Below are 16137 nucleotides of genomic sequence, written 5' to 3' on the forward strand. Positions count from 1 at the left end.
TCGCCCTCCCTGAATGTCCCGGTCCCTCACGGGGCCGTGGTCCCTGCGTGCTGTCAGCTCTCATCCTTGTTTTTTACTCTCCTTAAAGAGCATGGTTGTGGCTGTTCCTCTTCGGTAAGGCTGCACCTCATCCTGGGAAAAAGATAATTGAGAGAGGAAAAGTTTGGCTGGTGGTGGAAGGGAGTGGAGGAGGTTCCTTTGAAGTAAGAGCCAAAGTAGATTGTGACTGGACTTTGCATCTGTGGCGTTGCGTGTCTGTGTGTCCGTGTGTGCCATGGCTAAATGTGCAGGTGTTTTATGGAGCCACAGCTCTGTGAAGAGAAGCCCACAAGTGCAGGACACCTGAAAACCATCTCTGCACAAATTGGAAGGCTGTTGGATATTTACGTGTGTGTTTTGTCATTTCTCGACTTCTGATTTAAAAAAACTCAGAGAAGGATGAGCTTTCCTTTACCTTGTCTTATATTGTAGAGGTTAATAATAAATACTCAGACTATGCCCATTAAAAATTTTAACACTTTTCCAGGAATTATTTTAATGCTGATCACAGAAGTAGAGTTGGGAATTATAATGGTTTCATTTCCTTGCTCTTCTGGTCTAAGAGAACTTTAATGTGAGAGTGCCAAGGGCCAGAGTGTGTGCCCTGTTCCCTAAAACAGCTAATGAAGAGACAATGGTTAAAAACCTCTTAAAAACCTCACAAATGTGTACTGCTCCAGAAGGACACAGATCACTGCTGAGAGCTGTTATCTGCAAATCAAGGGAGCTCCTCAAACTAATGAAGCAGTTTGATTTACATGTATGGTTGGGTTTGTCACTCTTCAGCTGGAGTTTTGTGTACCATGCTTGTAACCAGATGGGATTTTTGATTCAGGGCCTTCACTTCCAATATTTGTTATGATAGGAAACCTCTCCTTCAGTGAAGGATTGAACTAAAATAGAAAATGTTATTGGTGGGAAGCAGTTCTGAGTCCTTGCCTTTCATTAATGGGAATTAATTTATATATAGAAGTCTGTAGCAAAATGGTAACTTTAAATTAATGAACAGTCTGGGTTTATTATGTTTTTTATGAGATAGTTGAAAAGATGCAGCATTGCTGTTGTTGTCTAAAGTAGACAGCATAATAATGACTTGAATTTTGGTTATATCTGAAAAACAAGTTGAATCAAGTCAGGTTTCAGATACAAGTTAATTTTTAATTTGCCTTCCTGCTTTTGTTTTCTGGTTTTGAAATTGTCAGTTAGAACTTGACACTTTGTTCTTTCTGGTTTTATTTTTAGTAGAGCAAGCTGAAAATCTGCTGTTAAATAAAACCCTTTATAAACTTTCTCACTGCAAGTTTCAGATTTCTCATATCTTAGTGTATTATTTTTAAATGGCTTTACTGGCTATCTATCCCAATTACCTCTTCCAACTGGTAAATTATTCCACCAGTTTTAGCACTTCAAATTTTCCTTGCCTTTTGTCTTACTGCCTTAAAAGATAATCGTGGTTTTTAATAATTTGAGACTAAAATACTAAAATATTGTCTGTTTTTCTTATCTGTGGGTTCTTCTTTTAGCACATGGGACAGGATGTGGGACATCAGTAATGGTTAAAAGAAGTTGCTTTTATTTTCTTCTTGTAGTGGCACTTTTGACAAAATAATCCCAAAGGTCCATTGAACATGGATGAAGCTAAACCATTTATAAATATAATAAAGATTTGGTATTTCAGGTCTATAATGCACTAAAGCTTAATCCAGAAAGTAGTCAAAGACTTGCTTCTAACACAGCTTGTGGTGTGGGTGTTCTGGGGACTTTGTGTATGACCTGGAACAGGTGTGTTTAGATAAATTATCAGAGAATCTATAGTCAGGATGACAAATTTCCAAACAATGCATGGCCACACCTTGGTAATACTGGGCTTTTTCCCTCTTTTTGTCTCCTAGAAATGGCTCTGCTCTGTGAAGAGGCGATGCAGTAGATGTGGTGCTTAGTCATGGCATCAGAACTGTGTAAAACAATCTCTGAGGCAAAGCTGGAGAGGCACAAGAACTTGTTCTTGAATTACAGAAATCTCCATCACTTCCCTCTGGAGTTACTGAAAGATGAGGGGCTGCAGTACCTGGAGAGACTTTACATGAAAAGAAATTCCCTGACCACATTGGTACGACAGTCTCTTTATTGCAATGTTTGCTGTCTGTGTGCTTAGCAATGCTGGGTTTTGAAACAGAAAAAAAAAGATATTATATTATAGATAATCTGACCCTGAAAGATGCCATCAGCTGTAAGATGTGAGTATTTGAACTTGCATAGGTCATGTAGAGAATAATAAATGGATGTTCATGACATTTTATTGGTTACCCTTCTCAAGCTCTCAAGGCCTTCTGGAGCTTTTCTTGTCAGGCTTGTTGTTCTGTAGGGTTTTTTTAAAACCTATGTATTTCACTCACATAAGTGGTCAGTTTCTCCTGTTAGATGATGCTGTGCAGTCTATTCTACATTTCTTCATTAGGCTGAATGACTTTCTTCCTTGGTGTGTTCCTAATTTCCAAGGCAATCCCAGGGTCAAATTCCAAACCTGTTAAGGTGCCAGTAAAACTTGTATCTATGGCTGCTGTTGATAGGAGAACACAGTTATATGTCCCAATTAATGTGGGATTTTCTTCTGGGATTTCTTCTTGTTTTCAACTGTTCTTCCCTGAACTGGAGAAATTCTCACTCTGAGTCAACGTTGTGAGCTCAGAGTTCAGTGTGGGGCAGTTAGATAACTGTGAGATGTTCTGAGCTGGTAAAGCTGTAGGATGGAGTCAGAACTTGCCACTGTCAATAAGCTCAAGTCTCCAAGTTTTCATTTTTGGTTCCTTAATTGGCTTGGATTTGTTGGTTGTTTTTTTTTTGGTGGGCTCTTCCAGGGTATGAGATGTAAAATAATAGCAACAGTAGAGGAACTGTAGGGCATGACTACTTAAAATTCACCAAAATTGTACAGTTTTCAGGGTTTCCTAGATGGAGTCCAGTACTCCACTTTAAGGGCCAAAAGCTGAAAGGATTCTGAAGATTTTATGCCTTTTCTTCATCTTGAATGAGTCACTTAAGTTGACATGTACTGTAGAGAATTATTTTAGCACTCTGGTTTTGGGCAGTAATTTAATAATGTGCAATAATTTAACAGGAGGATAAGATTCATAGTTACAAATCAAAACTGCTGTAAAATTAGCCAAAGGCTGTAAACAGCTCTGCCTTGACACTTTGTGAAATTCAGTGATGATTTAGTGCAGTAAGTTCACAAACTTTGCGCTGCTCAAAAGATGAAACAATAAGGAGGGTTTTGTATGTAAGTGTTAAGACCTAGATAAAGAAACTGAAACAAAAGTTAAAATGTAGGTCATACTTAGGCAAAATTGCTTTCAAACAGCCTGAAGCAGAGCTTGATTAGATTCACAGCAATCAGGATAACTTGCTCATAATGTGCCTTGTTGGGCTCTCATTCAAGTGCTCAGCACTATTGTTGGAACAAGGCAAACAAATTTGGGTGTCATTCACTGAGCATCTGTTCCACAGAAGAGATGTTGGAAGTTGTAGTGGACCAAAATAGATCAAGTCAGCAGCATGTTACAAAAAAAGGCAGATGTCTTTTTGGAACGTGGAAAGTTTCACAATCTCCATTAAAAGCAGAAGGAAGTAATTATTGATGCTGTTAGAGCACAAGCTGGAGCAGAGGGTTTGATAGCCATGAACAGCCTGGGTGAACTGGAGAGAACCTGGAGAGCAGCAGCGAGGGACCTGTGGAGAGCATGTCCTGAGAGAAAAGGTTAAAGGTGGTGGAGAGGAAAAAACAGGAGGACAGGGGAAGCAGAAATCACAGATAATTTTACAGAGCAGAATTTCATAATGAGGTTTTTGATGTCCACTACTGGTAGGACAAGTAGTGCTCTCAATTGTAGTAAAGTCGTAGTAAGTCAGGTACACTGGGGCAGTAGGGGGAGTGGAAATCTCAGCTGAGAATACTTCAAAACAAATTATTGAAGGAAGATGTGTCTTCCTTATACTTCTCTAATGCAATAGCTCATCAATAAACACTTCAAATTGCATGAGCATTATTGAAAACCACCAAAACAGAACCTGAACCATATTTCTTTATAATTAGGTGGTACTTTTGTTCCCACTGGTTCATTCCTTCAGAATTCTGAAAATAAATGACTAAATCAGCTTTTGTTCTTTACTCTTCTCAAATGACTCTTGTCCTTGACAGATGACTCTTATGAAATGTCTGGGATAGTTACTCTGACAGAATTTACCTTGGCTAAGAATAATTTCATTTTTGTCTCCATTGGCAAGATGGAAGTGATGGAGTGCTGTGACATAATGAATGGATCAAAGAGCCACACAGCACACCTGTATCCCAGCCCCAAATCTTCCTTCTTCCCAGTTCATCTTTGATCACATGAACCTTCCAGTACCCAATTTCCCCATCAATTAAAAGGAAATAGGTGTTTGCCTTGTTAGTGCTGTGGCAAGCAAGATCAAGAGTGATTGATTTTAATTTCCTGCCTCAGAATATGTGATGCTGTCCTGCTCTGACAGAGCAGCAGGTGGAATGGTGGCAGTAGTTTGTGGTTCAGGTTAACATGCAAATCGTACTGAAGGCAGCAGGGTGGCAGTGAAATGGCTTTCCCCACGCTTTGTCATTAAGGCTGGGACGTTTCTGTGCCCGGCCCCGTTTCCCGGCCCGGCCCGGCGGTCCCGCTCTGTGGCGGAGCTGCCGCCAGGGGGCAGCGCCGGCTCGGGGACAGCGCCGCGGCCGTGACGTCACCGAGCGGGGCTGCCCCTCCCCGGCCGAGCCTCGGTCGCTGCTCCGGCCTTGGCCCGGGGACCAACACCGGGCGTGCTCGCTGCCTGAGAATGTTACCTGCTGCTACATCATCGAGTTATCAACACAGCGTTAGCTATTTTAGAGAATATAGCTATTGAAGGTGTCATACATCATGTTTATTCACATGAATATTTCTAGTTTTAACAGGAATTTAATTATGTGATCAAGCTGCTTTTGAAATGCAGGCATTTCTGCATATATCAGTATTGTAACCCTTTTTTTTTCAGTAAAACAAATCTATGTTAAAGCAGGTTTCTTAAGTAATAAAACTGTCTTAACTTTGAATAATTTTGAGTATAGTTTCCAACACGACATCTGAAGCTTGTGAAGCCAATTTTGTGATATGTGCTCATGGTTATAAATGCCACCAAGGAAGAGAATTACAGCTAGGGATCAGTTGGCAGTTAAGAAATGATATGCATATTAATATGTAAATATGAAAATCTAGTTTGATGGATTCAGCAGTTCTGGCTTGGTAATTGATCAAGCTACACAAAGATTGTAGGTCATTTCCCAGTTTAGCAGCATTATAAAATACATTCTGGTTAGACATCTTGTGTAGTTCTTGTTCTGCTTGAAGTCTGTAAAGGCTGCAACTTCTTAGCAATCTCTTCCCTTCAACTAACTCATTTACTTGAATATATTTTCAAAAGGAGATGAGGTAATCCATTTTTTCAGTCAGAAATCTGACTCCCATTTTGCTGAGGACATGATAATGTCACTTCTAGGCTGTAGTTTTGTTCAGTAGTGAATTGCTCACCCAGGATACATCTGAGATTGCCCTGATGGACACTTGGAGTATGGAACCAGGGTATTGTATAGACAGACATTCCTTGTTGCCATTTTTCCTGCTGACATCTTGTAGTATGGTGATTAAAATGACTTGGGTACACAATGTTTGCGTGTCTGGTTTTTGTTTAGAAACCTAAAAAATCTCTAACTCTCTTTCAGCCAGAAAACCTTGCACAGAAGCTTCCAAACCTCGTGGAACTGTGAGTTTATGTAGGAGTTCTAATATATTTTTATTATGCTTATCTGTCTCATCTTAAAATAATCTAGAATCTATTACTTGCATATAATTTCTCTCTTAAGTGTGGAGGGTTTTCTTGGAGGGCAAGAAAGGGTAATTTTTTTATTGTTGTGTTTTCTTAATTTGTTTGTTGTTGAGTTTTCTGACAGAGGTGTATTAAGTCCAATTTTAATTTTTTTTACATTTCTTGTTTATTGTATGAGAAGAACTTTATACCACTGTCTGTACTGCTAAGAGAAAAAAACCTTACCCATAAATTCCGTGCAGACTTGTCACACTGATAAAGCCCTGGAACCTCCCAGTGCAGTGGTCAGAGGTTGTGACAGAGCCAGAGGAGCAGGTTACAGCCTCCAGCCCATCCCTTGCTGCTCCTTCCCAGCCCAGCTCCCAGGGCTTTCATGATTTCAGTCGTGCTGATTGCAGTAATCAGTTTTTGGAACCAAGTCCAGATTGTCAAATGGGAGCAGGGATGAGCACGTAGGGACAGTAACTGTGGAATGATGATTGCTGTAGGCAGAGCAGTTTATCCAGTCTTGTCCAAAAAATGGATGTCCCATGAACTGGATTATTTTGACAATTAATTTAATTAAGCCCCTGAGACAATGTTTTCTTCCTTCCCCTTTCCTTATAAAGTTGTGATTCCCTTCTGTGGTAGGATTGGCAGTGGGGGGTTAAAAGGAATATCCTTTTCCCCCCTTTCAAGCCCTTGGTCTCAGTTTGACATGAGTACCTGGTAGGGCATTGATTGTTTATGTAGTGGCCAGCTCCCCACAGGAGGTGTTTGTCTGAGGAGTCCATGCCCTCAGTGGGTGATCTTGGCATCCTCATGTGGCCCTTTAACCCCACCTTGCTGGTGCCTTGTCCACAGTGTGACTGAACTGGTTTGGAGGTCACTGCAGTCTCTGACTCACTCAAGAGCAAATCCTATCTGATCATGCCTCTGTCTTGAGAGCAGTAAAATTAATATTTTCATATCTGATATCATAATTTGCCACTGGGCATCAGGAAACCTCTCTCTTATTTGATACTGCTTTTAGGAAAACTTGTTCAAATTACAGCTTAAAGTAATTTCTTACAAGCACTGATTTATAGGAGTCAAGCCTAGTTATTTGGTGTTCAGCAAGCTCAGTTGTCCCACCACTATCCCACACATTTGGGTGGTCTGGAGAGAGCTGCAATGAGCCTGTGGTTTGTGTAGCTCTAATAGGACAAGTCAGTTTTTGATGAGACAATAAAAGGTGTTTTGTTGTTGGGGAAGAGACCACAAAATAAGAATTTATTTAAAGAATAATTTGGTACAGTAGTTTTCAAATTTTAGAGACAAACTTCAATTATTTTTGTTTTCCTAAAAGTTACATCCTTAGTTATCTCACTTGTGTGGTTTTCTGTGTGTATCATGCCCCTGATGCTGGGCTATGAGCCCCTCATAATACAGGGGTTTTTTAGCTTAAGTGAGGTAGTTCACAAATATTTTCAGGAGCTGCAGCTGAAATGGATAAGAGAATGCTCATTCTATATTTCTACAAACATGTATGCTATTCTTACACTGTTGTTGTTAAGTTTTTAGCAAACTACAATGTTTAATGAGAAAGAGGAGGTTCAGGTGCCCCATGCAGTTGAAATATTTATACATTTTTTCCCTTGTTCTGTCTCCCTGAAAAGAGAGATTCCTACTTTAGGAAATGCTCTTGGAATACAGTAGGAAAAAACATGTCATGAAAATAATTCCATGTGTGCCTAAGCAATTGAACACTGAGTACTCAATATTCCTTTGCAGTTGGATATCAGTATTGGAAAATTTTGTTACTGTTATTTTCTACAAGATACAATTGTTCTTTTGCAGCAATGATGATTGAAATCTGAAATGTGTAAAATCTAAGATCAGTGTTTATGTTACCAGAAGTACTGGAAGTGCTCCATCAGAGGGTGCTGAATATTCTTAGTGAGAGATCTGGCCACCCTCTGTAGCTGCATAAATAACCATGTGCAGGATTGGGTTTTTCTTTTGAAAAATGTACTTTAAGCTTGAAAAACCCACTTTGAGTGAATAGATCATGTGCTTATTTCTTCACCAAAGGTGTGAGAGTTTATGTGTAGGGGAAAATGTTTGTAATTGCAGAACTTCTGTAGGTGTGGGCTTTTTTGCTTACCTTGGCCAGCATTTAGTGTCAAATAACTTGGTGATCAAATATGATTTATTCTGGTTATTCTCCCTGCTTATTCTTTTCCTTTTTTGTTTTCTTCCATATGACTTGCAAAATTAAAGCCTGTTATTATTGTAACTGTGAATGGTTTGTTTTACATAATTGTATGTAATTTTCTTTTATTTTTATGGTAATCATTTAATAATCCAAGTGAAACTTAAGTACCTGTCCATTGCCAGTTTATACAGTTTGCACAGCTTTTGTGGTCATAGGGAGGAATGGCTTTGAGGGTGCTCTTTCAGTCTGAAACTGGATATTTTGCAAACTGATTATGTAGCAGAAGTCCTTGAGGGTAACAGGTGGTGTCCTCTGCTTTTTCTCCTCCCCCCAGGTACCTTCATTCAAATAACATAGTTGTTGTACCTGAAGGTAAGTAATCTACCAGCTCACAATAAGTGGCAGGAATCATAAAATATTCATTTTTCTTCTTTTGAAGAGGCCTACTTTTCCTTTATTTTCCCATAAAACATTAAAGATTTTCATACAAAATATACCAGTGTAGCTTTTAGTTGATAATGTCCTTGTTTATGCTATGTTAAATTCTTTTAATGAATTCTCAAATGCACCTAAATGCTGTTTGCTCCATTTCTAATTGCAGAAAGGGAAAAGGCTAAATGGCACTCATCTGCAGGAACTAAAAATCCAGAGTGTCTGCTGCTTTCAGGCAGTTACCACACTGAATACTCTGCTGGTTTAGATCATGACAGATTTGAAACCCAAAGGAGCAAGAACTTGTACTAGTTTCTTTTCTTTGTCTTAATTGCAGTTATGCTCCCAACTTGAGGAATTTGTGTTCAATTTATGCTCTTTCTGAATAGAAATTGGATAGAGTCAGAGGAAGAGAATGGAGAAAGTGGTTTCAGAGCAGAATTGTGTGAGGAGGGTCTGGATGGGACAGTGTTGGCAGGGTCCTTAGGATGAGGGAAGAGATGAGAATGTTGACTCCGTGTTTCACAAGGCTTGATTTATTATTTTATGAGATATATTATATTAAAACTATACTAAAAGAATAGAAGAAAGGATTTCATCAGAAGGCTGGCTAAGACTAGAAAAGGAATGATAACAAAGGCTTGTGACTGACTGAGATAGTGTGGACAGCTGACTGTGATTGGCCATTAATTACAAACAACCACATGAGACCAATCCCAGATTCACCTGTTGCATCCCACAGCAGCAGATAATCAATGTTTACATTTTGTTCCTGAGGCCTCCCAGCTTCTCAGGAGGAAAAATCCTAAGGAAAGGATTTTTCAGAAAATACCATGGCTACATTTGGAGATGGGAATACTGTGTACATCAGTGTGTTTGTTGCCCCTGTCTCACTGCCAGCAGAGCTGTTTGTGAGCTAGAGCAGCATTCCCACAATTGATGGCACTGAGCCGTGAGACCCCTTTAACACCTCGAGATGTGCTCACACACAGCTGTTGGCTGCTGGGGCCTGTCCTCCTCTCACAGTCCTGAGAAGGTTTTAATGTCCCTCCCGGGTCACATTGATGCTTTAATCTGTTCTCTCACAAGCCATTGGCTCCCTGGTTAAGCTGCAGTTTCTGGACCTGAGTGACAATGCCCTGGAGATCGTGTGCCCGGAGATCGGCCGCCTGCGCTCCCTGCGGCACCTGCGCCTGGCAAACAACCAGCTGAAATATTTACCTGCAGGTGAGTGAGGGTCTGGGGGCTCACAGCCCTCACACAGCCCTGCAGCCTCACTTGCCAGGTGATCTGCCCTTGGTGCTCTGAGTGCTGCATCCTGCACTTGCAGGATTGCAGTTTGGAGTGCTCCCAGTGGGCACTAGTTAGGGAAGAGCTGCTCTGTGTGCTTGTAGAGTCCTAAGAAATGCTGCTGAAGTGGGAAAAACGGATTTATTTAACAGCCTTTGCCATCGTATCAAGAAAATATTGAACTTCTTTGAGGAGACACAAAATGCCAATGACAACTGTCATTATGATAAAATGATGTTTCTTCCAATTTTCCACAATAGAAAGGATTCTGGTCTTTCCTTCCTTTTTTTTTTTTTTTGCCCAACAGCCCCAATCTCATATTTTCTAAAAAGACACATGTCCAGTAGCTTTGCCTATGGCAGTTCTAGCTCATTGTGACAGTAGATAACAAATGTTTGTCTTGTTAGTGTATAATAAAAAAGCGAAACTTACTCAAAGTAAATGTGACACAAAGTCAGAAAAAGTTGGCCATAGGCAGATTTTGAATGATTGGTTTTTGTCTTCTAAATACTTTGATAAGCAGATATAACATTATTATTCTTCTATCACCCTTATATCTGTTCAGATAAGATGATGGTGATTTTCAAATACTTTTTTAATTTTGGTTTTTAATTTTCATTTGGTGTATTTGCATTTTCTGATCTGCAGAGATGATAAAAATTTAAGGCTATGATTTCAAAAAACTGGTCTAACTTAATCTAACAGGATTAGCTCTTGGCTCTATTTTAACTAATTTCTCAATGTGACCTTCATGTGTTTTAAGTTCACATTGTTTATTCTCAAGAAATGTTCTGCAAATGCTCCTTGAAGTTTTGGGTGCAGAAGTCTTGCTGTCCTTTCCTTGCACTTTTCTAGACTGCTTAAAAAAAGTCAAAGGATGGTTATGATTAGAAAGAAAAAAAATGTATATGACTATGTAAATGCTCTGGAATGAAATTAGATAAACCTGTTAAACATTATGACCCAGGGCCAATAAAATTTCCATCAATTTTCAGATGTCCTACATTCAAAAGAAAGGAGTGACTTGAGTGTGCTTTATGTTCCTCAAAGATAATTTACCTTATGGTGCTGTACCATGAAAGAAAGACTTGTTCAAAGAAAAAGTGACACATTTTCTGCAAAACTTCACACATTAACTTAAAAAGGTTCCAAAAAAGACTTTCAAAAGGATAATTTACATTACTGAAGAGTTGATTTGGAGTCTACCACATTTGATTAGGAACTGGTATCAGCTGAGACTTGCTGCAATAAATTTCTCCTGAAGTTTATAGAGAATTTGGTCCTGAGCATTGTCCCTGAATGTGTTTCTTGTGTGCATGACAAGTCTGCATGCTTAGGAATACTGCTGGCATTGCTGCTGGTGCACTGGGGCCTGCAGCAGTGTGGTCTTTGTGTTTGTGGTGGTGTCCCTTGTGCCACTGCTGGTACTCATCCTGTCCCTGTCAGTGGCACTGGATGGCACACAAGTGTTACAGCCCGGGCAGGATTAGCCTTTCACTCACACTGCATCATTTGCCCACTGGAGAGTTCATCTATTGCACTGTTTGCTAAACAGAAGTTTAGGAATTCCCAAAGAGGGCTTCCAAGCATGTTTTCTTAGATGTTCTCTGTAAAATTGTGAGCACTTCAAAGCCTTCATTAAAAAAAAATCTTAAGGGTTTCAAAATAACACTTATGTTCAACAATTGAAAAAGGAGAGCAAAATAATAAATTTTGATGAATTGTTTCATCCTTAATTATACTGGTAGCATGAATCTTCATTATAGTGTCAGCTAGCATTCTGTTGGGAAAGCTGGCAAAGTTCAGCTGAGCTAGGATGGGATGTGATTCCACTGCAGTGCATCATTTTACTGTGTTCACTGCTTTCTGTGCAGCAGACACTGCACTGCTGGCAAAGACAGCTCTAAATGGCTCTTAATTTATAATAAGGAGCCATTTAAGATATGACTTAGCTTCTACTTGTGCAGAATTTAAAGATCTGCATTTAAAAAGTGCTTTTGGGTTTAGATGACAGTCATTTATGGAAATGACTTCAGAGTGGTTGCACTGGCATTCCTCTTGGGTCTCCATTCCCCGTGTCTGGTGTTAAAAGTACTGTCTGTTTTTTCAAAATTCCATGGATATCTAGGAAGATACTCTCAGTAATATCCTAAATCAGTTGCTAAAAAATATCCTTCTTGCAGCTGCAGAACAGTTGGATGGTAAATGTTTGCTATTATGTGTCTGAACAACCCCACTGTTCTATTGCATTTTAATTCTTAAGAATGATTCTTTGCTGTGTCTTGTTTAATTGTGATTAAGAGCTGGAAGAAACAATGCAATTAATAGCATATGTTGATTCATTATGCATTTTTAATGGCTTTGTTCCACAATTGTGCTCTTACTGTTCATTTTTAGTATTTAAGATTTGTCTTGTAGAAATCAAATTTTAGACCAATTGAAGTGGTGTGCATTCAAGATTTAGATTTAAGCCTCTGGTCTGATTGCAGAGAATCTTCAGACTCTGATAGAGGTTGGGTCTGTGCTGTGGTTTATCTGCACTGGGATGGGCAAGGTTTTAATCTCTTAAGTGCTTGTTTTAATAAAACATGGGAGAATTTAATAATGACACCCACTCTGCTTTTCTCAGGTATGGTCAAGATTGTTCAGTGAGTTTTAAAAAAATAATTTTAAGGCAGGAGATGAGGGAGAATGATAAAAATACATGCAGCCAGTGTGGAGACATCAGCTTTAGCTTCCTGAGGAGATCAGGCAATAGAGGACTGATGATGGGAAATGGGCATGGGGTGAAGCATGGAAATGGTGTCCCTTGGAGATGGGAAGCACCTTCTGTGAGGGGCACTCTGGTAGTGTGAGAGAGTTCTTCCTTTGTGCTCAGCAAACGCTCCCAAAGCGCTGCCACCCTCGGGTCAGATCTGAGCTCTGGCCTCAAGGCTCTGTGTGTGATTTGCCACTGCTGAGGGGCTTCCTTCAGCCTCCTGCAGCTGCGAGAGCTGCTCAGGGGGACTCAGCTGAACTTGATGAGAAAGAAAGGATAAAATTTGTCCAGAATAAGTGTGTTCAGGCTGAAATATAATAGCAAATGGCTGGAAGAAAATGCTTTGTGGAATTCTCTTAATGTCATATTTTGGATATACTTTAGATAAGATTAATAAGGGGACCAGCTTCTGCCAAATGCAGAGTCTTCAGTATCTACATTCTGGGGTAATCAGAATCCCTGAGAGGTTCTGCCTTCCAGAGACGAGCTGATTAAAGAGTTGCAGATAAGTAAAAAGAGATTTAATGTTCTAAAGTTCTCTTGAGGACTTGTTTTCATTTAAATGCACAACATTTTTTTGTTCTGCAAATTGTAAATCTTGTAGCTGCTGTCTGTAACAGTTTCTTAGTTCATTTATTTGGCTCTGGAAAATGTAGTTCTTGAACATGAAGTAAGTTTTGTCAAGTTTTCTACTATTTAAATGTAGCACTTAAATAATCTAAATTCTTGAGGGCCATTTGGAAATGTGTGACACCAAAGATGTTACTGGAAGAAGTCAGCACAAACGAAAGATGGTTATTTTATTTTATTACATTAGTTCATGTAAGAGCTTGACTTAGATATGACACTGTGTTTTCACAGTAGCTGAACTTTATTTTTTCAGAGATTTCTCCTTTTGTTCAGTGAACTGATATTTCATTTTAATTTAGAATCATAGAGTTAGTTCTATATGCATGTGCTGTCAGAAGGACATTTTCTGAATATTGCTGAATTCTCTCACTCACAAATTACTAACTAGAAGGGTCCCCTTTGTTTCTGATGGTTATAATGCATATGATACTTCAGCTCCTTTCATTCTTAAGAAATAATATTTCTCTTTGTGTAATAGTTATTGTGTCATTTGGAAAAAAAATCCAGTGATATACATTATAAAAATTATTCTTGAAGAGTCCCAAAACCAAGGTTCTCTGTTTTGCTGTTACCATTTAGATTTGGTTTGATTTTAGCTTTGGACTCCTTTAATGTGTAGTGGTGGCTCTTCAGGTTTACATTTTGGTCTTGTAGCTGGAATGCATGTTTGGGGAACAGATGACTTAAAAGAGGGTGGATTATACTCAAATTTGGATTCAAGTTTCTTATTTGACAAGGATTAGGGTTTTTTTCCCCATTATTTGAAAGGTACTTCTCTTTAGAAACAGCGAGTTTTGTACCATCTTGTTCTAAGATTTAATTAAAAGTGAGGTTATGTTTACTCAGCACATGCTGGAGTTAATTATAGATTTACTGAAATGAAAAGCTTAATGTTTTGCCAAGTCAAGAGCAAAAGCTAAGTAATTAAAGAAGAGGGTATGGTTTATGATCCCAGCCCATCTTTTGGCAAAATTCCCTTTAAGAAGAGGGAGAAAAAAAATCAGCAGTTGTCTTTACATGGGCTAGACCATGGTTCCCTTTGTGTTTGTTGTTCAGGAACTTTAAAAACCAAGAGCTGAGTGCATTGACCAAGAAAAAGAAAAGTGACCAACTAATAGCAAAAGTCAGCAGTGGGATTGTTTGTTGGAGTGTCAGAGGAAGTGCAGGTGAGGGAGCAGCTGGAGGGGTGCAGGTCTGTGCCAGGTCCAGGGCAGGTTCCTCCCAGCACAAGGATGGGGTGGCTCCACTGCACATCCTCACCTCTGGGGTGGCTCTGCAGCTTGCATCCACTTGTTGCCATTTTGCTTCTTTTAGGCAGACTGAAGGAAAATGAATTTGTGTGCCTTTGGTGTATTTAAAGTGCAAACTGCAGCAATGTTAGGGGAGGTTAACAGCTCAGAGACCCTTCCTTTCAGTTCTCTTCAAATCCTTTTCCTTTTAAAGGCAAATTGTTTTAGAAATATAATCAGTTTAAGACTCATTAAAATACATTTGTAGGCTTATAAAACTTTATCTTCAAAGCATTTGAGAAAGATCCTGTGAAGCTGATAAGGGAGTGTTATCCTCATTTTACAGAGTGGAAAAAAAGTGTTTTTAACAGAAGCTATTTGCTCCAGGGCACAGCAGGAGTCAGTGTTAGCCAGGAATAGAACTTGGGTGTTCCCATTCCATTTGTTAAAGACCACACCTTTTTGAGGCTGATCATATTTAATGTTAGGGAGGATTGAGTCTTCCCACCCATTATTAGGAAATTAATAATTATCTCTCCATAATGAATAACCCTCGAAGTTAATAGGAAATTAATAGCGGTAAGATCAGTGAGTTTTGTAACTGAACCAGCTTGTGCTTCCAGAAGGCTGGAAAAGTTCAGGAAGATGAATTTTGAAATACATAACTTTTATAGATAAATCCTACATCATTTTCTCTTGCATAGGTAATTTCTGTGTAATGACAAGGAGGGTTCAGTCGTTACTAAAATTATAAATCAAACGATAATTGTTGATTGCTGCTTTGTCTGTTTATACAGTAACCCTTGGAATGTTGAGTGATTATTGCAAAGTCTGCTTTGCTTTGGAATTTGCTTCACTAATTGGGGGCAGGAGAAACTTCCAGATATGAAAACTGCATATTCATTTCTCTCACTTTTTTAATGTTGCTGTAAAGTACAATATCTGTATTATTCATACCAGTATTTAACTGGTAAAGACTTCTTGAATACCCAACTTAGAATTCTGAACAAAACTCAATATAAGGGATTTCAGTAAATCTCAAATAAAGGCACATAAACACGACTTCTTCCCTCCCTTCTTTTCACAGTAGATTTCCACTGATGGGTACAGCATGCCAGTAATTCAATTCTTACTCTAGACCCTGGCATGAAAATATGTGGTCCTAACTTGTTTTTTTGAACTTGTGCTCCACATTTTGATTTAGAGGCTTCGAAATCAGGGGAATAAATTTGGCTTCTTACCTTTTCTCCCCAGATTTCCCTTCTGCTTTTATTATTGTCTCTGCTTAGGGCAGATTGCTTTGATACTTAATAAAATTAAATTTTTTTTATAGTGGTTCTGAGTTTAAAAGCAAAGGCACAAACTGATGCAGACCCTGTTCTTTTTTCCAAGTTGGCATAACCTTAGTCCACTCTGCTTTCCTAATTTAGTAACATGGATAAAAATATGCACGACGGGCCAGGTTTGGTACGCCAGGCACCCATCCAGGAGCGTGGTGTTTTTAAGTAAATGGACTTGTGGGGATTTGAGGAAAACACAGATTAGGTTACATGAGCCTTGCACTCTGGAAGTATGTGACTATTTAAAGGAGCATGGCCTCCTAAATAAAAATGTTAATTATTATAATAATATGTTGTTTTCTGTGAAGGAGTTGATGCCTAATTATTAAAAACAAGGTTTTCTTTGCACAGCTCTGTAAAATATATGCT

General features: G+C 39.0%; 1 protein-coding gene across 4 annotated transcripts in view; it reads left to right on the plus strand.

The window, feature by feature from the left end:
• LRRC28 (leucine rich repeat containing 28) overlaps window positions 1-16137 on the plus strand; it is a 51730-nt gene that overhangs the window by 378 nt on the left and 35215 nt on the right. Inside the window, exons 2-6 of one of the 4 annotated variants that reach the window (XM_063169913.1) lie at window positions 89-203; window positions 1932-2149; window positions 5810-5850; window positions 8424-8461; window positions 9611-9748. In XM_063169913.1, coding sequence (XP_063025983.1) covers window positions 1967-2149; window positions 5810-5850; window positions 8424-8461; window positions 9611-9748 — 400 coding nt within the window. In that variant the 5' untranslated portion in view covers window positions 89-203; window positions 1932-1966. Of the gene's footprint in view, window positions 1-88; window positions 204-1931; window positions 2150-5809; window positions 5861-8423; window positions 8462-9610; window positions 9749-16137 lie in introns of those variants that run through there. The other 3 variants (XM_063169915.1, XM_063169916.1, XM_063169917.1) reach the window with 3 other exon arrangements.

The sequence above is a fragment of the Melospiza melodia genome, chromosome 15 (assembly GCF_035770615.1).
Source record: "Melospiza melodia melodia isolate bMelMel2 chromosome 15, bMelMel2.pri, whole genome shotgun sequence".
In the NCBI taxonomy this organism is placed as follows: Eukaryota; Metazoa; Chordata; class Aves; order Passeriformes; family Passerellidae; genus Melospiza; species Melospiza melodia.